Below are 21,289 nucleotides of genomic sequence, written 5' to 3' on the forward strand. Positions count from 1 at the left end.
CCTTGGTTTTAAATATGAAAATATCATCATAACCAATTCCCAAAAAATTTGTATTAGGGATTCTACAAAGAAAATCAAATATAAGAAAATACCAAAACCAAATACTTTAAAGATTTGATTTCTTTCAAACCACGCATCCCAAAGATTTTCACAAAAGAATTCATTGTTCTTCCAAATTCCCATTTCAAACAACGAACCGTCATCAAATTATGAAGGCAAATTCTTCCCAAGATTTAACCTATACGCAGATTGAAAATCTTGAACAGCAAATCCTTATTAAACTATAAATCCTAAGATCTTCAAAAGATTATTTCTTTATGCAGATACAAAAGTTTAAATAACAAACCCTTATTAAATTATAAATCCTAGATTTCCAAAAGATTCATTCTTTATGTAAATTCCAAATTGCAAAGAAAGAATGGATAAATAACAACACAAGAGAGGGGGTCAATTGTGTTTTACCTTTTTTCGCATGAAACAGAGAAAAACAAAACCCCTTTTCAAAAACACGTGCAAGAGTAAATTTAATCAATTAACAAATATTCTCCAGCCCTTAAACATATTCAAAACATCATAAACAAAGAATCAAAAAGAGTTATATGCAGTGAAAAATAAAAGGATATGGAAAAAAGAAGAAAACACAGGGATTTATCCTGGTTCACTCTCCAATCACTTGAGAGCTACATCCAATCTATCATCGATCGTTCCACTATTATCAAGCTTCCAACCAGTTACAAGAGGAATTTTGCAAGACGTGCGATCTCCCTAGATCATGCTTAACCTAGACACCCTCGGGATCACTCCACTCGTACAAAAACTAATCACAGTAACTCTAATCGTCTAAAACCTATAGAGCAACCTCCTTACGTCTAGAATTACACAGAAAACAGAAGAAGAAGATTAAAGAGCTTTCTCTTTCTAGATATCAAAATATGGCATAATCTTTGTTTATCAAGGATCTTAGGTGTTTCTATCTCTAATGCATGTATTCCTACGCTCTCATGTTTATGAACCCTAAGATATGCTTATATAATAATCTAAGTCGGTTTAGAAAAGATTTGATTCAGATTTAAAAGGCTGTCACGCGTCTCCCAATAAATATCCAGATATTTTGGATTACATATCCAGATATTCTGGGTTCAATATCTGGAAATCATATTCGGATATCAGTATTCGGATATTCAAATATCCATATCTGTATATTTGATGTCAATAACCCAAAACTTTTTTGAATTCGATCCAAATTACTTTCAATTGATTCTTTCTCACTTCTGACACATGAATGCCTGATTCTAGCATCAATATGACAATGTTCCACGTGTGTGAGACTTGTATGCATGGATCAAGCATGTGATTCACAATGTATGAGTTTATGCTTCTAATGCAATCTAGAGAGATATGGCTCAATAAACTCAACTTCAAACTTCCTAGGACTCTAAGAATACATGACAAACAATATATACATAAGCCTTTATTTGTCTTCAAGTATCTTGATGATTTGCATCTTCTAGTTCCTTTATTCACTTGACTCTTTGACTTTGGTGTTGACTTTGCACTTCTAGGTTAATCTACCACTTTTACAAGTTGTCTTGGTCTTCTAGTGCCATTTGGGACTTGTTGTATTGTTTTCTATGTTGTGCATCAATGTTGTGCATCAATGTTGAGCTTGTAGGTGCTTTGTAATCATCAAAACTTCAAATGCATAGACTTGGAAACCTATGGTTCAGTGTAAACCCCAATTATTCAATATGATTAGAGGTTGCAAAGTGGGTGGGCCAGGCGTCAACTCGCCAAAAAATGAGCCAGCCCACCTCTCCCTACTTTTGAGAGTGGGCTAAAAAACTAGCCCTGGCCCGCATCGTTTGGCGAGCCGAGGGGGGGGGGGGAGGGGGTTACTCCTTGGCCCAAATCTATTTTACACTAACCCGCCCCGCCCCTCCTTGTCATCAACCTGCCAAAAAATAAGCCAGTCTGCTCCGCCCTGCTTTTGTGAGTGGGTTGTAAAACTCAGCTCGCCCCACCTAGTTTGGCAGGTAGGGCGAGTCTGTCTGCCAAGCTGAGCCCCTTTTTTTGGCCCTAAATATGATAACCTGGATTTGATACCAATTGTTGGGGTTCTCCCCAATATCCCATGGTGAAAACCATCACCGCAAATCCCTAGATACATCATATTGCATCATCGAGGAAACTAAAGGAATTAAAGTATACCTGATTCCATCACAACGATTGTTGTTTCATGATGCCTTTTAAATTTTGGGATTTGATGGTCATTATTAGTCAAATCACTAGAGAACAAATCTTTATGCAGAAGATATCTCTTGATGGGGGAAAGAAAGTTGTCTGACTGATTTTGACAAACTGGGGACCATAAATCTCTTTCTGATTCCTTATCATTGGGCCAACTAGGCTCCCACTATACCATGTTGGGCCAATATGATTATCCACTTATTTAATCTAGAGTAAATATCTTTTTTGGTACTCAGCAAATTTTGTGATGCCCGCTTTAGTCCCTAGCAAATAAAAATGTTATTCGCGGTCCCTAAGAAATTCAAAATAGACCCATTTAGTTGAAATTGTGTTCCCTCACAAATTCAAAAAAACCTACATTAGTCTCTCAAAAGGATTAAAATGGGTTCACTTTGAATTTCTTAGGGACCACGAATAACCTTTTTATTTGCTAGGAACTAAAATGGACATCGTAAAATTTGCTGAGTACCGAAAATGATATTTACTCATTAATTGTAAAATCTAATTGGGTTGCTTTACGCGATATGTGAGATACTAATTTCCCGATATACAATCAGGAACTGAAGGTGGGACCTCTCTCAACCGTAAACTTTTCTATACGCATAAGCCTCATGATTAAAACCATTAATTGTCATATACTTATCGGATTTAAATTTTCAATTTTAGTTTCCTAGAATATCCCCTCACATGATGGGTGAGGAGCTAATTTCCGGAGGTAAAATAAAGAATTGAATATGGAACCCTCTCAATGATATTGTTTTTTTTTTTTTTTTTTGAATGATATTGTTTTTAAACCCGTAAACTATATTATTAAACTCATTAATTACCATATGCTCAATAATCAACATGACAACATCTCACCAACAATTATTAAATTAAGTGATAATAAATTTATTCTCCTTAAGATTTCGTGTTTGAGCCGCGCTTCTTTTATAACTTGACACTAACCAAAATTGACCACTTGCATTTTCGATAAATTGGCTGGGGAAAAAAAAACTCTAATCTCTCCAAAATAGTGCAAGATGAATCCAATCAAACAATTAGTGAAATAACGGTCCCTTCTCAGCAAAATACGCAAAAGTAGAATGTACCATGAAAAGGTTAGGTTTTTAGTAATTCTATTGAAAACTTGAGGGATGGTCCTAACTTCAATCTGTTTAAAAGAGAAAACAAAAAACCAGGCACCAACCATACCGCTCCATCCACTTTCAAGTTTTTTATTAAGAAAAAACCAAATGACACTGCACCAAACATACAAGGGGCAACACCAATAGTATGCTAAAAATTATTATAAAAAATAAAGATATATTATATTAAAAAAACCTTTAAATAAAGGTTTCCACATAGCAAAATAAAAAAAAAAAGTTTAAAAATGAAAAGTTAGAGAGAGAGAGAACCCAGATTTGGTGTCACCACTACTATTATGTCAAAAAGATGCATTAGAAAGTAAAAATATTAACTTTTTCTTTCTTTTTTTTCTTTTTTTTCTTTTTTCTTTTTGCCTTTCAAATTTTGTTATTTTTGTTCATGGCAAGCAATAAGCATTTAACGTCCATTAGTTGTGCCATGCTATATATAGCATTGAGGAGGGACGGAGAGAGAGAGTCATTGCCCTGTCAAAATCCTTTAGACCAACGTTGTCTTCGGAGCCTCTTTAACATAGATTGTTGTTGTTGGTGTTCTTGTCGTCCAGAATATCCGGTTTACCCATTTCTCTGAATCTTCCAAACTCCCTGAATCATTTATTATCTATACTTTCCATGAACTTTTTTTGATCATCCTGATACCCTTTGGTGAAAAATCGCTTCTGGGGTTTTAAAGGACCAAACTTTTGTGTTGGATTCAAGGCCGTTATGGAACAGAAGCACGTTCTGTTGTCAGCATTGAGTGTTGGGGTTGGATTGGGTGTGGGGCTTGGATTGAGTTCAGGACAGGCTGTGCAGAAATGGGTTGGAGGGAACTGTGACTCTGATGAGATTTCTGGGGAGCAGATTGTGCATGAGCTCAAGAAACTGCTCCTTGATGGGAAGGATAGTAAAGTTACATTTGATGAGTTTCCTTATTTCTTAAGGTGATTTGAGATTTCTTTAGAATATATAAATATATAATATAATATGACTGAAATTTGATGTTTTTTATATCTATGTTTTTGTTGCCATTTTGACCCTGCAGAATGACATATAAACTTTGTCAGCATTTTTTTGGGGTATATTTGAATTTATATAAGTATAATATAATATACCTTGGTTGTGAAAGATGTTTTTGAAATGGATCTATCTCAGTTGTGCGAGTAAATTTCATGATAATCTGCTCTGAATATTCTGGTTCATGTAAATTTGACTCTCTGTGTGGGGCATCTATGATGGGTTCTCCTCATCTCCTTGAGATTTTCTTTGATTGTTTGTCATTGAGTTCACCTTTGCTTCTTTGTCAACCCCAAAACTTCCATAGATTTTCCGTTGGAAGGTTTTTCAAAGTAAATTGTTGCATTTTGAGCATATGTTGGGTAAGAAACAGGGAAGCTCCCAGAGATGAGTGATATATCTTCCCTGATAAGTATGTGTAGTAGTTTCTCTGGAACAGATAAAAAGAGTACTCTGATATTCATCTCTCTCTCTCTCTCTCTCTCTCTCTCTCTCTATATATATATATATATATATATATATATAAAACCAGATTTTTGTTGTTGTTGTTGTAATCAAAGGATAGCTTATTCGGATATACAAGACTATCTTAAGATCTAGTGTTTATTATGTACAGCTGCCCTTTTTTGTACTTTTGTTGTAGTTTATATGGTTAAACATAGCAGTATAGCACTGTATTCCAGATTAGAGCTTCATCCTCTTCATAGAAGATGTAACAAGTGCCATTTGTACTTTTCTGTGCTTCGTGTCTACTTGAATTTAGTGCTTCCATTCTGATTCATATGGTGATTAGAATAAATCATCTGTTCTCTGAAAAGCTATTATGATTGAGGTTCCAATTTCAAGTTGTGGTAACAACTACTTGATGTGAAAGTGTGGCCAAGTGCACAAGACTCCCATCGGTGTGGGTTTAGGAGGGTCAGATGCACACAGCCTTAGCCTGTGGTCTTAGATGTTGGGCCACTAGGAGAAACCTTTCTGCAATACAAAGACTCACTTTCTAAAAACTCATTGATGTACTTAAAAAAAAAGAAAGAATGTTATGTAATTCCATAGTTTTTGAAAAGGTCCTGATATAACTAGATGCTCATGCAGTCTTTCTCATAGCCATTAATTTCTTTCTTATGTTTTTGTGTTCTTATTCATAGATCAGTATGTTGGTATATAACTATTTTTCTGATTCATACAATTTTATTATTTTCCCTGATTACACCATATCTTATATTTCCATATAATGTGACGATGGCAGTGAAAGAACTCGAGTTTTGTTGACAAGTGCTGCATATGTTCATTTAAAACATCTTAACTATTCGAAGCACACAAGGAACCTCTCACCAGCAAGCAGGGCTATTTTGCTCTCTGGTCCTGCAGGTATATTATGTACAGAAGTTCAATCTTGTTCAGCAAAAAAGGTTTTTTAGTTTTCAAGTTGGTTTGACTAATACTAGAAATTTTTCATTTTTTAAGAGCTTTACCAGCAAATGCTTGCTAGAGCTTTAGCACATTACTTTGAATCAAAGTTGCTGTTGCTAGATATTACTGACTTCTCTGTGAAGGTAATTATTTATAGATAGCTTCTCATTTTATTTTCTTTTACTGGTCATATACATATATTCATGCCTGTTATGTTTTCCCTTGTACAGTTGCAGAGCAAATATGGAGGTTCTAGAAAAGAACCAGTAAGTTTAGTCTGCTCCATTCTGTGTCATTCTTGTTAGCTCCATTTCATATTTACTTTTTGAAAAGAGTAATATACAACCATTTGGTTGTTAGTTCGTTGTGAGATTTTCGTGACTTATTTGCTTCTTTTTTTGTAGTCTTTGAAAAGGTCCATATCTGAGGTGACTTTGGAGCGAATGTCTGGTTTGTTTGGTTCCTTTTCAATCCTGCCTTCAACAGGTGAAACTAGAGGTACTAGAGGAATTAACAATCAAGCTTTTTAGAAGTATGAAACTTCTTATTTTATAAGTACCTGCTATAGAGTTTGGTAGTCCATGGTTTCAAGATAATGAATGATTTGGTAATGTATGTATTGCTTTAACATTTGTAATGGGTTTTGATTTCAATGCTTATATCATAGTCAGTGATCGTAATCATGACATTGCAAATGGTTCAGGACTTCTCATCATCTCTCTCATTTTCTAGAATTTGTAGTGATTGATAATCAACCTAACTAGTTATTGGCTTTTATCTATATCTGGCTCACTTAATCTAAACTATTACTTTTGAAGGAACTCTGCGTCAAAATAGCAGTGCTCTTGAAAGTTCCAATAATCCTCCAAAGATTCGAAGGAATGCGTCTGTTGCTTCTGATCTAAGTAGCACTTCTTCCCATGTTGGTCCAACAATTGCAGGTTATACTTAAGAACTATAGGTTACCTTATTAAGCAAGTTTGTGGGCTGATTAACTATTTTGTCCCCTGTTTAAAATCAATATATCACTTTGTTTCCCTTCTTAAACTATATACTAATATGCTCCTCTTCTTAAACTTTATATCAATCTGCCTCTGTTTGACCAGTGTTTGACCGGCACTGTCAATATATCCATATATTTGATTAAGTCTTGGTTAAAGAGGGACAAATTGATATTTAGTTTAAAAAGCGGAGCAGAATGGTATATAGTTTGAGAAGGGGGCAAAATGGTAAAAAATTTAAAACAAGGACAAAATGATCGATCAACCTAAGTTTGTGCCTGATCATTTGTCTCAAAGGTTGATTTAATATCTACTTTTAATTCTGTAGTGTAATCTACAAGCTTCTTTTCAAGATAATGCGTTAAATGGTAAATCAATCTGTTAATCTGTTCCTTAATTCCTATGTGATGATGAAGGGTGCAGCTAGGTCTATTCTCTAGGATGCCCTTAGAAGTTTTATACAAGTACAAGAACTATTCTGATATATCAAAATTTATATTCTGATTATACTACATACTCCAGGAGGAAAATAGTCGTCTTTATAAATTTCTTGTGCAAACTACATTAAATGTCATATAGCTAAAATACTTCATGCTTTATTGTTGCTAATCTCTTGCAATGTTATGCTTACTTCTATGAGTTATGTTTTCAGCTCCTTTAAAGCGAACAAGTAGCTTCCGTTTTGATGAAAAGCTCTTCGTGCAGTCACTTTACAAGGTGATTTAAGTACTGAAAACTTATTTTATAAGCTCATATTTGAATTGTATCTAACTCCAACCTTTGTTGGCAACATTGAAGTATAAGCATGCTAGCTCTTCAAGTACAATTGTTACATTGAAAACAAAATTGGATTAATCTTATATTGTCTTGGATCTCTGTTGCTAATTACAATTCTGACAATATTATTGTAATTTTTGCAGGTCTTGGTTTCTATCTCAGAAACTGGTTCCATCATTTTATACATCAGGGATGTTGAGAAGCTTGTTTTCCAATCACCAAGGTTATTTAATTTATTACAAAAAATGATAAAGAAACTGTCAGGCTCGGTGTTGATACTCGGTTCCCAGATATTAGATTCTGAAAATGATTACAAAGAAATCAATGAAAGGCTCACTATGTTATTCCCCTACAACATTGAGATCAAAACTCCTGAAGATGAAACTCATACTGGTAGCTGGAAAGGTCAACTGGAGGAGGACATGAAAGTTATTCAGTTTCAAGATAACAGAAACCACATTGCTGAAGTACTTGCAGCAAATGACATTGAGTGTGATGACTTAACTTTAATCTGCCATGCTGACACTATGATACTGAGCAATTATATTGAAGAAATTGTGGTATCTGCAATATCTTACCATTTGATGAATACAAAGGATCCAGAATACCGAAATGGCAAGCTAGTTATATCAGCAAATAGGTAAATATCTTGGTCAATGACTGTTTAAGCAATTGATTATGAGAAAAGGTTTTCTAACTACTGATCTTGGATGTGGACAGTTTGTCCCGTGGATTGAGTCTGTTCCAGGAAGGCAAGAGTAGTGAGAATCTGAAGACTAATGAATCTAACAAGGTACGTTTTTGTTTGCATCAATTTTATCAGCTAGAGCATAAGGGATCAGCACAGGAATATCAGAAAAGCTAGAAAAAAAGAATGATGAAGAGTTATTATCATTATATATATTCAGTTTTTATTTATTGGTGTGTTTCATTTAATGTTAGGAAAATGCTGGAGAAGATACTACTGGTGCAAAGAATGAGGTACGGTCTGATAACCAAGCACCTGAAAACAAAAATGAGACAGAGAAATCTATCCCTGTAACAAAGAAAGATGGCGAAAATGCTGCACCTGTAAAAGCAGTAAGATCAATTTTCTCAGCACCTAAGCCAGTATAATGCTTTTTACCTGCTGGTCAGACCCTCCTCACGTAGTAAAATCACTCATTAAATCCCGACTCGTGAGGGTGGGTGAGGATCCTCCTCGTGTAGCAATGGAAAGAAAACAACAACAAATGGATATGATGCTTTTACATACTTTTTCTGGTTTAATGTGAATAATTATATACTTTCATTAACATTTTACTTGTATTTTGGCAATTTTACTATTATAGATTGTAAATGTTTTACTGATAGTCTATGAGTTTATCATTATTTATGGTTGTCCTAGCCATTAAGTAGAAACTATGTGATTCAAACTTAACTTATACTTATCTATTTTCTTATTTTCTTTCTTTTGAGTTACTATAAATTAATTGCATGCTTGCAGGAAATTCCTGACAATGAGTTTGAGAAGCGCATAAGACCAGAGGTTATCCCTGCAAATGAGATAGGGGTGACATTTGCAGATATTGGTGCATTGGATGAGATTAAAGAATCACTTCAAGAGCTGGTAATGCTTCCCCTTAGAAGACCAGACCTCTTCAAAGGTGGTCTTCTAAAGCCATGTAGAGGCATATTGCTATTTGGCCCCCCCGGTACAGGAAAAACAATGTTAGCAAAGGCAATAGCAAATGAAGCTGGAGCAAGTTTCATTAATGTCTCAATGTCCACCATCACTTCAAAATGGTTTGGAGAAGATGAAAAGAATGTCCGCGCTCTATTCACACTAGCTGCTAAGGTTGCACCAACTATTATCTTTGTTGATGAGGTTGACAGCATGCTTGGGCAAAGGACTAGAGTAGGAGAGCATGAAGCCATGAGGAAGATTAAAAATGAATTCATGACACACTGGGATGGGCTATTATCAAGACCTGGTGAGCAAATTCTTGTTCTTGCTGCAACCAACAGGCCATTTGACCTTGATGAAGCAATTATAAGAAGGTTTGAGCGCAGGTAGGACCAAATCTTTGTCTTATTGTTGGCATGATCTTCTGTTGCTTCTGTTTAGCTACATTATTTTTGCCATTACTACAAAGACACATGCATTATGTTATCGTTATCATTCATTTGTGATGAACAGCTGGGTGACTATATGAAAAGAAGAAAGTTCATAATAAACAGACATTTCATCAATTTCTTTTAGAAAAAGAGCATGACATAAATTATTTAACTTTTCATTCATGCTGTTTTGTTTTCCCTTTGAAGTGTCCACTCTTATTTTGTATGTAGCTAGCTCATGGCTCCTTCAGGAGACAGATCTTTCTGTAGCTTTTTCTCAAATCTTTCAGCTGCAGTTTCTGTTCACTAATTATGAACAATACTCATTAATTATGAACACTGGCTGAATCATCTATTAGCAATATAATTGGACAATTTGCTTTTCAGATAAATGTTTATTGCTCTTGTGATTTGTGAGTGACATCTCTATTCTTTTTCAATGTTGAGCAGGATCATGGTTGGTCTTCCATCTGTTGAGAACCGGGAAATGATTCTAAAAACTCTCCTCTCTAAGGAAAAACATGAAAACTTAGACTTCAAAGAGCTGGCAACCATGACAGAAGGATTTAGTGGAAGTGATCTTAAGGTAAACTTTGGTAATGATTCTAATTATCCCTTTTTTTTTGTGGCGATGATCTATTAAAATTAATTTCTGTAAACAGAATTTGTGCATCACTGCGGCTTATCGACCTGTTAGAGAGCTAATACAGCAGGAGAGACTAAAGGAATTGGTATTTGTTAAACAATTTCTACTATGTTTAGATTAACATCTCCATCCAGTGCTGAACTTTGGTATGAGCTGAAGAACTAACTGAATATCAATTGCATCTTATATCAGGAAAAGAAGAAAAACGAGGCAGAAGGCCAAACCTCAGAAGATGCTTCGAATAATAAAGAAAAAGAAGAGCGAGAAATTATCCTGAGGCCTTTAAACATGGAAGACATGAAACAGGCTAAGACTCAGGTAGGGTGTACTGAAAATCATTCACTTAAATAGCTATGGAGAACTTGATTTGGGCACCTGTACAATACTACTTAGAGTACTTAAAATTAGCTTTGTTAAAAACTAGGAATTCAAAATGGTGGTTTGAAGGAATAAAATGGTAGATATCTGGCACTTGGGTAAATTATATGAAGATGAGATCTTTAGAAGCACAAATTTAGCATTTATATCTGATATTAGTAATCAAAGATTCAACCTTGGAGTTGCCCTATAAATTTCAATTAATCCTTCCTTCCATTCATCACTGGGTTGTGTTCCATAGTTTGCTTACCTTGTGCCTTTGTTGGAAGAAACTTACTTGCTACCTTATGATTTACTAATATGATTAAGATAGTATAGTAATTGCTACAGGGGATGATTGGTTACATGATTCATTTAAGAAACTTGTACATGTAATTAAGGATTTCATTCTTGATTTTTTAACCACATCAAACATATGTTAGAAGGAAGGTCTTCTATTTCCTGTAGGATATTTTTTTCATGTACATGTACTAATAGATGTCTGTTTAAATGCAGGTGGCTGCAAGTTTTGCCGCAGAAGGAGCAGTAATGAGTGAGCTGAAACAGTGGAATGATTTATATGGAGAAGGTGGTTCAAGGAAGAAACAGCAACTCACTTACTTCCTATAGATTGTGGAAAGCTACTTTTATTCTGGATGTGTCACCATTCATTCAAAAGGATATATATTTTAACAAAGGAAAGAGTCCATCACCAGAGATGTTGGATTCAAAGCATGCCCAAGTGTCCAACAGATTAAAAGCCAAGAGATCTTATCAGTCCCAGAAGAGCATTAGTCCAGGCACTTATATCCTTTAAGGATGTGTAGATCATCATGCATCATGTTAAGGAGAGGGTTCTCGGTTTTTGTTATTGTCTACAAAACAAGGGCCACATGTAGTAGGGGATTTATATTCTGTCATGCATGGTTTTGGAAGATGCAATGGCTTTTTAGGAAGTATGAACATTTTACACCAAACTTTTTAGGTATGCTGTATTATATATGATGGGAATTTTCTGACAGTAGAATTTTTGTACATTGATTGTGTAGCTTCATTGCTCATACAGTTTGGTTCAATTATTTATGTGAATTGTCTTGCATTGCATAGGACAGCCAATTTATCTTTAAACTGAAACATCTAGGTGAAAGCTATTATAGAGAAAGGGAAATCCTGAAAAGAATATTAATAGTTTGAAGATGACCATGAATCAGTTATGGAAACTTTATATCAGTTATGCTGATTGCTGATCATGAATCAGAGACAATCAGCATTTACAAATAGCTACTTGGTGTGTTGGACACTTTACAGGTGCCCCCAGTGAAGGACCATTGGAGGCTTGGCCAAATGTTTAACAAAGATACCAGAAAACTCTCCTGTTTATTTTCTCCCCCTCCTATTTCCCTTTGAGAATGCTTGGGTCTTGTGTGTTTATATGTCAGAATATTTTTGAATATATATTGAGTTAGTGGCTTTTATTTTATGATTTGAAATAGAAATAGAATACAAATAGCTCAATATTTAGATATTTGGTTGTTTAAGCCAAGGACAAAAAGGCCCAATATCTTTTTCTTCTGCTCCCCTTCTCTGCTCATAGAAATGGAAATTGGCCAGAAGGCAATGCATGAAACGAGGATAAAATCTTAAGCCCTCAAATTTGACAAGCCGAAATTTTCATGTGGTTACAAGACTATTCATTTGACCTTAGAAATAGTAAAGTTGATGGTAAAACGTTACACTTTGTACCTCTTAATATAACAATAATTTATAGGGAAATATAAAAATCATGTTGCAGGAATGACACTGTTCATTCCTGCAACAAGGATATGCTTCCGTATCTTAAGGATACAGAGTCGTATCCTGATTTTGGTCTGACTTTTTTTTTTTTAAGCGTGAGACCCACACTTGATTTGTGTGTGCAGGAAAGTGCTATAGTCATATAACATGACAAAAAGCGAACCCTAATTTATAATTTGGTAACTTAAAAATGAGAAGCATTATTCTTACTGTCTTTTTTCATTTATAATCTCTTATAATTTATTTTTAATCATTGATTACTATCAATCCAATGATTATGATTTATTAAGTCATATTTATTAAATAATTATTAATTTTAATAAATTATAATATACGTCGTAAAACTTTTAAGTGGTAACAATAACGCTCATTCTCAAAATTATATTAATTTTCCTTTGAATAATAATATAATCAGATTTTGTTTAGTTATTTTATATCTGTTCAGTGGGGTTACTTGAACGGTTTAGGTTGCTTCTCTTTGATCTCTGGTGGTTGATGGTGGTGGTTTGGGGTGTATTCCGTTGAAATGAAGGGTTGATATGTTTGGGACTGCAACGCAAGTCAGTATGAGATTAGGTGGAGTATGCAAATCGGGTTATTAGATCTGTAGTTGAGGGTGGAGACCCTATAATTATAGCAGAATCAGGGAAATAATTCATTACAAAGATCATGGGATTGTGGAGTATCTTCGTGAAGATATCTAGCTGATTTTGTGGGGGTAACCGTAGGCGATTATTCATGGTGGGATTCTAAGAATGTGGGGCCAAGGGTATTGGGCCAGGTGATATGTCTATGGTATTCTTCCAGAACAATTGCCATCCAGCCTAATAGTTTGTTATGTCGGAGTGCCAAGCTATAGAGTATGGTCAGGGTAATGGGATAATTAGCTAGATGAGTATTGTCCTTGGTGTGTTGGAGTATTTACATCTCAAGCGTTAGGTTGATTGGCTTATGCCAGCCAAGACTAGACCGAATATTACCAAGACTTATCCACGCTTAGGTGGTAATTCATTGAATACTCAAAGAAACTTTTGTTTTAGGGAGAGCTGAAAGAATGTAGGATTTACAGTTGAGAAGGAGATTGAGATTTGAAATGTGAGTGATAAAGCCTCGTATTGAATAAAAATGGGCTAAGCAATAAACATATAAGTGAAAGTAATTATAAATTTAATGATTTAAGGTTTTGAGTTAAGATGTATAATGTATTTGTGGTAGACTACTGTTAACCCCATTGAAAATAGTTCTCCCCTGCTATATGTCTTCCTAGAAAGTCCAATAGATTTATGGGGTTACATCAAGATTTCACTCCATTCAAAGTCCCTGGCTTGCTTCATATATATACACTTGTCGATCACACTTTTTATAAATAAATAAATAACCACGCCAAATAAAAACACGTCCCAGAAAAAAAAAATATAGTCTAAATTTTTAGCAGCCAAACACGAGACATGCTAATACGATAGTATCATTTTATGTTTTTATGATTTTTTTTCATCAAAATAATTTTACCAATATTTCAAATGCTTTTACGTTTTTATGATTTTTTATAATTTTTTTATATTATAATTTTACGTTTTACAATTCTTTAATCTCTTTTCGATTTTATTTAAAATCGCGATTTTAACAACCTTAATAATACCTTTTCAAAGACATTGTTCTCAATAAATAGGACACACTATTGGTCCACAATTTGTGTCATGTAATTTACTTTTTTTTTTTTAATTCTTAAAAAGTTAAAAATAAAGCACATCTCAAAATGATGAAACTTTGTTGAGATAAATGATATTTTTAATAAGTCATGTCAAACCAAAATTTTGATTATGAGTATTATAAGAGTAAATTATCAATAACATTTGTCATAATTTGTATTTCAGTAAAAAAATAACTTTAATAAAAGCACAGTGCCTTGAATAAGTACAACATTCATGACTCTAATCTATCCAAATATAGTTCTTCGAACAACCATAACCACACTTATGTATAGAAGTACATGACACTTTTAAGCAATCATAACAAATAAAACCAAAGGATATCCCTATTGATACGGAAGAAGTGTAAACCAGCTCTGATAATAGGGACTGAATCAATTCTGTAGTAAACACTGAAATAAGAAGAAGCAAATACAATTTATACGGCAATTTGAGGTTGCCGGCAACTCCAGAAAAAGAGGTTAAGAAGGGAATTAAGGCAATTACGCTATTCAACGTTCATGCCTATTCTGATCCTCTCACACAAAATATAAAGACAATACCAGAAATGTAAAGATGGGCTATTCCCACTGTGAGGCCCAATACTCCCTCCAGGACTCTTTATTGAATTTGGGCCTAATCCTACCGTGTGGCCCAACATGCCAAACCAACCCATTAAGGTAATATCTATCGGTTACAACTGTTGCAACTCACCCTACAGATAATCTTTCATCCAACTTGGTTGGTCTCTCCTTCTCTTTCCCCTTCGTCTATCCACTTCTCTTTCTCCCTGTAGATCATGGTTGGTCTCTGTTACTGCATGACTGATGTTCGTATCAGTTTCCTCCCTCCTCAAAGAATCGATCTTGCCCTCAAGATCGAAGTGGGGAAAGGCTTGAACAAAGTCAGAAACCGACATCCACGAGGCGTCTTCTAAGGGCATCTATGACCATTGAACCAACACCTGCAAGTCAGAAGCTTTCCCTCTGGAAAGGGATCGGGTGCGCACCACGGCGACGGGTTGAACCACTGGATGGTTGTCGAGCTCTGCCGGCGGCAAGGGCTGACGGTGAAAAAAAGGGCTCTGGTGGAACGGCTTCAGTAGAGAGACGTGAAAGACCGGAAGGATCCGCGAGTGAGAGGGCAGTTCCAAGCGGTAGGCCACCGGACCGATGCAGTCAACGACCAAGAACGACCCATAATAGCGGCAGCGAAGCTTGGAGTAGCTTTGATTACGTACGGACATCTGTCGGTAGGGTTGAAGTTTTACCAGTACATGGTCTCCTACCTTAAACTGAACATCTCGACGATGTTTGTCGGCCTGATTCTTCATCCTCTGTTTGACACGATGCAGATGCTCGCGTAGTTGCCGAACGATAGAATCCCTCTGTGATAACAGAGTATCAACAGCTTCAACAGCTGATGTGGAATGCTCATATGGTGGTATAGTTGGGGCAATACGACCATACACTATTTGAAACGGAGTCGAGCCAATAGAAGAATGGAAGGAGGAATTATAAGAGAATTCCGCCCACGGTAAGAACTGTCCCCAAATCTTGGGATTTTCCATGGTGTAGCAACGGAGATACTGCTCCAACCCCCTGTTGGTAACCTCCGTTTGACCAACGCTCTCTGGATAGTTCGCGGTACTGAAATGGAGACGCGTGCCACTGAGTCGTGAAAGCTCCGTCCTGAATTTGCTAAGGAAAATTCTATCACGGTCAGAGACAATAGTTTTTGGAAGGCCATGGTGCCTGCATATGTCAGAAATGAAGACCGATGCCACCTTAGTAGCGGTAAAATTTCCTACCAGAGCTGAGAAATGAGCAAACTTTGATAGGTGGTCAACCACTACCATAATAGCTGTTTTCCCATCGGAGTTAGGAAGGCCGACGATAAAGTCCATAGACAACTCCTCCCAAATGGCTTGCGGGGTGGGCAAAGGTTGTAACAATCCAGCTGGGGACAGTGGCTGATATTTGGTTACTTGGCATACTGGGCAAGTGCGAACAAACTCTTGCACATCCACTTTCATGTTGGTCCAATGGAAATGAGTGGAAATCCTGTGCAGCGTTTTCCGTACACCTCCATGTCCACCGATAACCGTAGAATGAAAATCATGGAGAACCGTGGTTCGTATGTCAGAGTCACAAGCTAGCACTAGTCGCCCCTTGAAGTATATTAAACCTTCGCGCAACAAGTAATGTTCAGTCCCTTCCTGCTTTTCCTGAATTCTTACTGTTAATTTTTTTAACTCTGATTTACTCTTCACTTCATCTCTTATCAGGCCAAGTAAAGGATTGATCAGGCTAGTAAAAGACATAACAACAGATACCATCTGTGGATCTTCCTTCTCTCCTTCATGAACCCGTGACAGAGCATCTGCCACTTTGTTAACTGCCCCTGGGTAATACTCTATAGTGTAATCAAAGCCCAATGATTTGACCAAGAATCGTTGCTGCTCCGGTGTCTGAACTACTTGCGCCATCAACTCTCGGATGCTGCGTTGGTCAGTTCAGATGGTGAACCGATTGCCCAGTAGATACTGTCGAAATTTAGCTACACTTTCGGTGATAGCAAATAGCTCACGGACATATGTGGAGGACTGCTGCATTTTTGGGGACATCTTCCTACTGAAATATGCGATTGGCTGATCATGCTGGCTGAGAACTGCTCCAACACCCGTCCTAGATGCATCAGTAGTTAGAACAAAAGGTTCTGTGAAATTGGGTAGAGCCAACACAGGTGGCCTGGACAGAGCTTCCTGCAGCTGAACCATTGCTCGAGTAGCATCCTCATTCCACTTGAAAGCATCTTTTTGTAGGAGACTCGTGAGGGGTGAGGCAATCTGAGAGAACCCCTTGACAAACTTGCGGTAGTAGCCTGCTAGCCCTAAGAACCCTCGCAACTGTTTGAGAGTCTTAGGTGTCTTCCATTCCAGGATTGCCTGGATTTTACCTTCATCAGGTTGTACTCCACTAGCACTCACCACATGGCCTAAGTATCCTACCTTTCTTTGAGCAAATGCGCATTTAGTCATTTTGGCATACAGTTGGTTCTTCCTTAGACATTGCAGCATAGACCTCAAATGTACCAAGTGTTCCTCCACGGTTCGACTATAAACCAATATGTCATCAAAAAACACAATCACGAATCGCCGGAGAAATTCCTTGAGCACAGAATTCATTATCCCTTGGAAGGTGGCGGGTGCGTTGGTGAGGCCGAAAGGCATAACCACAAACTCGTAGTGCCCTTCATGAGTGCAAAAAGTAGTTTTATAAACGTCCTGAGTAGCCATTCGGATCTGGTGGTAACCGGATCTTAGGTCCAGCTTGGAGTAAACAGTAGCCCCTGATAACTCATCCAGCATTTCGTCCACTGTGGGTATGGGGAACCTGTTGGGAACAGTAACTTGGTTTAAGGCTCTATAGTCAATACAGAACCTCCAGGTGCCATCTTTTTTTTTAACAAGCAGTGTAGGAGATGAAAAAGGGCTCAAACTGGGACGGATTAGACCATTGGTGAGCATCTCTTTAACCATCTTCTCAATTTTGTTTTTCTGAAAATGAGGATACTTATATGGCCTCACATTCACTGCCTTACTTCCTGGATGTAGATGAATCCGATGATCTTCTTCCCGCTGCGGGGGTAATCCAACAGGAATAGCAAACACCTCATGGAACTCCTGCAAAAGATCATGTACTAGAGGGTCCAAGCTGTCAATCCTTTCTAAAGGAGTTGTAACTTCATATTTTACAGCTTACAGCTGATAGCAATATGCAATGGAATCTGAAGCAGTGAGCCTCTTCAATTGATTCAGCTGAATTGCATCTACTGTAATGCTGGGTTCTCCTTGTATCACCACTAACTCTTCTCCCATCTTGAACTTCATAGATAGCTCCCTGTAGATAATGGTCACATCACCCCATTCGGACAACCATTGAGCACCGAGCACGACCTCAGCCCCTTGAATTGGCAATACATATAAATCAGGGTAGAAATGGTAACCCTGCACTTCGATGGGCACCTTAGGACACACTCTTATGCAATCCATTGTAGCACCATTGCCAACTAACACTTGAAATTTGGGTGCAGGTTGGATGGCCAATCCCAAGAACTTCACTAGTCGATCCTGTATGAAGTTATGAGTAGATCCACCATCTACTAAAATCTGGACAACCGTATGGGTGATCTTGCCTTTCACTCGAAGAGTACTTGTAGAAGGCTGCCCAGCCAGAGCATGATAGCTGATGCCTGAAATCAAGGCTTCCTCCACCACCACTGTATCATCGTTACTCACTGGACTTAATTGGGGTACCTCTTCATTAAATTCATCATCATTCTCATATTGTACCAACATCAGGAACATCTTTCCTTTACAGACATGATTTCTATGAAACTTCTCATCACAATAGTAACATAAACCTTTATCCCTTCGTTCTTGCATTACAACAGGTGTGATTTTTCTGATTGGTAAGGCTGTCTTATCAGCTCCTGAATTAGCCACCAGTGCCTTCGTAGGTGTGGGTAGCAACCCAACAAAATTATTATGGCCAAAAGCTGGGCTGTGCTTAGTGTAATAATTTTTTGATTTTTCACTGACCTTGTCTTCTATCAATTTTGCCAGGTCTATTTCCTGTTCCAATGTCTCAGGAAGGTGCATCCTCACTTCCTTGCGGATCTCCGGTTTCAAACCCGACTCAAAATTGCTTTGTAATGTGACATCATCTATGCCCATAACCTGATTGGCTAAGTGCTCAAATTGGGTTTGATATTCAACTACTGTCGTTGTTTGGGTCAAGCATGACAACTCTCCCCGTAGATCTCGATACTTCGATGGCCCAAATCTGGCGCGAAGTGCCACCAGAAATCCCTCCCAGGTTTGTAGTCTACCATTTCTATCCATCCAGTGATACCATTCTTCTGCGGTGCTGTCCATGTGAAATGAAGTAAGCGTAAACTTCTCTTGGTCACTGAGCTGTTGGAACCCATAGAACTGATGTATCTTGTGAATCTAAGGCTCCGGGTTCCCCCTGTAAATCGGGGTACAGTGAGCTTCACCGATTTGAATGGATTGACTCCCAAGAAATTCTCGACCCCGTGAGATGCAGATCCTTCAATTTTCCCTTTCTGTCTTGCGTCAAGTTTCCCTTCCATTAAGGTTAACTTCAGATTCATCTCTTTGAGCAAGTTGCCCAACGAATTAAACTGCTCTTCATGCCGTGATAAACGATTCATGCATTCATCCATCTTTGTCAAGCTGCGAGTTCCCTCCGCCATGGTTGATTGTGCGAAAGTTGCCTCTCAACGAAAGCACCAAATAATAGGGACTGAATCAATTCTGTATTAAACACTGAAATAAGAAGAAGCAAATACAATTTCTACGACAATTTGAGGTTGCCGGCAACTCCAGAAAAAGAGGTGAAGAAGGGAATGAAGGCAATTACGCTATTCAACGTTCATGCCTATTCTGATCCTCTCACACAAAATATAAAGACAATACCAGAAATGTAAAGATGGGCTATTCCCACTGTCAGGTCCAATACTCCCTCCAGGACTCTTTATTGAATTTGGGCCTAATCCTACCGTTTGGCCCAACATGCCAAACCAACCCATTAAGGTAATATCTATCGGTTACAACTGTTGCAACTCATCCTACAGATAATCTTTCATCCAACTTGGTCGGTCTCTCCTTCTCTTTCCCCTTCGTCTATGCACTTCTCTTTCTCCCTGTACATCATGGTTGGTCTCTGTTACTGCATGACTGATGTTCGTATCACCTGACTTCAATCTTATTCCTTGTAGAAAACATTCCTTGCCCAAATATTCATAAGCTTAAATATTGGTGACAAGAGGAATGGGTCATCAAGGGATTGAAAATTAATAAAAGAAATAATAAAAATAAAATATCAAGTTCATAATAAATAATATTCACAAGCTTATAAGAAAACAATCAACATAGAAATAATGGCCATCATTATAAAGTTTTTTCAAAGACTACCAAGTATCAAGCATCATGCATTTTTTATTTTATTTTATTTAGTGTCATGAAAAGTTTCTGTCTAAATTTTCCAAGGCTGTCCAAGGCTCATTGGAACAATAAAGTATTATGTACATAAACAATAGGTGACCCCAACCTTTTTGACATGCAAATTAATCTGATCTTAAATTAATTAGCATATTGCGTTAATTCTAAAAAATCCAGATTTTGACATGTTAGGACATATTTTGATATTAAATAATATTTTAATTTATGTACTGTATATTATATTTAATATTAAATGATTTAACAAAAAAATAAAGCTAAAATTACAATACTTATCAATTTTGCAAAAAAAATATAAGATATCTCAAATATTTATATTAAACTCAATAAAATGGTAATCGTAATTCAAAAGAATCTAATAGTTGGAACTAAAAACGCAACGCAATGCAACCTTCAAACCTTTTTTTTGAGTCTTTGCAACACGTGTTAGAGTAACAGAGTGTCGAAAAATATCGAAAACGATACGATAGAATTTTTGAAATGTCGGTACATCATAACTGCGCACACACACACACACACATACATACATACATACATACATACATACATACATACATACATATATATATATATATATATATATATATATATATAGGCAAAATGATTTCTGCAGCGGCTGTACCTACAGCAAGCAACACACACACACACACACCGGATCCTGAGTTTTTTTTTTTTTTAAAAGTCGTGGGGCCCACTTTTTTGTGTCAGCTGTAGATAACACTATCTACAGCAGCTGCAGAAATGTTAAGCCCATATATATATATATATATATATATATATATATATATATATATATATAGGGTCAGGATCATTTTACACCAGTGTAAGTTACACTCTTAATCTTGATCGTTGATCATATTTCTATCTAATGGTTCTAATTTATTAGATATTTGAACCGTTAGATTCAAGTAAATCAATGATTTAGATTTGGTGTAAGACTTCTAATTCTTACACTGGTGTAAGAATATCCTGCCCCATATATATATATATATATATATATATATATATATATATATATATATATATATATAGATAATTATGCTTGCACAACATATCTCATATTTCATTCATCTAATATG

The 21,289-nt window shown here is 36.6% G+C and overlaps 1 protein-coding gene across 3 annotated transcripts; it reads left to right on the forward strand.

Annotated features, from left to right (window-relative positions):
* Positions 1-3,893: 3,893 nt before the first annotated feature.
* Positions 3,894-11,697, forward strand: LOC133296621 (uncharacterized). Of its 3 annotated transcripts, none has more exons than XM_061495641.1 (15): positions 3,894-4,318; positions 5,641-5,762; positions 5,859-5,947; positions 6,035-6,070; positions 6,209-6,302; positions 6,623-6,745; positions 7,458-7,522; positions 7,726-8,222; positions 8,303-8,379; positions 8,538-8,662; positions 9,069-9,634; positions 10,130-10,265; positions 10,342-10,410; positions 10,518-10,643; positions 11,199-11,697. In XM_061495641.1, the coding sequence occupies exons 1-15, from the start codon at positions 4,101-4,103 to the stop codon at positions 11,310-11,312; spliced, it is 2,457 nt and encodes an 818-aa protein (XP_061351625.1). In that variant the 5' UTR covers positions 3,894-4,100; the 3' UTR covers positions 11,313-11,697. The 3 variants fall into 3 exon arrangements, with proteins under 3 accessions (XP_061351625.1, XP_061351626.1, XP_061351624.1); XM_061495642.1 differs by having other exon boundaries at positions 8,538-8,653; XM_061495640.1 differs by having other exon boundaries at positions 8,303-8,375; positions 8,525-8,662.
* The last annotated feature ends 9,592 nt before the right edge of the window (positions 11,698-21,289 follow it).

This window comes from Gastrolobium bilobum, unplaced genomic scaffold (genome assembly GCF_033153095.1).
Source record: "Gastrolobium bilobum isolate Gb01-03AN ecotype WA unplaced genomic scaffold, APGP_CSIRO_Gbil_v1 utg159955, whole genome shotgun sequence".
NCBI lineage: Eukaryota > Viridiplantae > Streptophyta > Magnoliopsida > Fabales > Fabaceae > Gastrolobium > Gastrolobium bilobum.

Coding starts and splice junctions, on each gene's coding strand:
- LOC133296621 (XM_061495640.1), top strand. CDS start 4,101: ATGGAACAGAAGCACGTTCTGTTGTCAGCATTGAGTGTTGGGGTTGGA. Junction 5,763..5,858: donor TTTGCTCTCTGGTCCTGCAG/GTATATTATGTA, acceptor TCATTTTTTAAG/AGCTTTACCAGCAAATGCTT. Junction 6,746..7,457: donor TGTTGGTCCAACAATTGCAG/GTTATACTTAAG, acceptor TTATGTTTTCAG/CTCCTTTAAAGCGAACAAGT.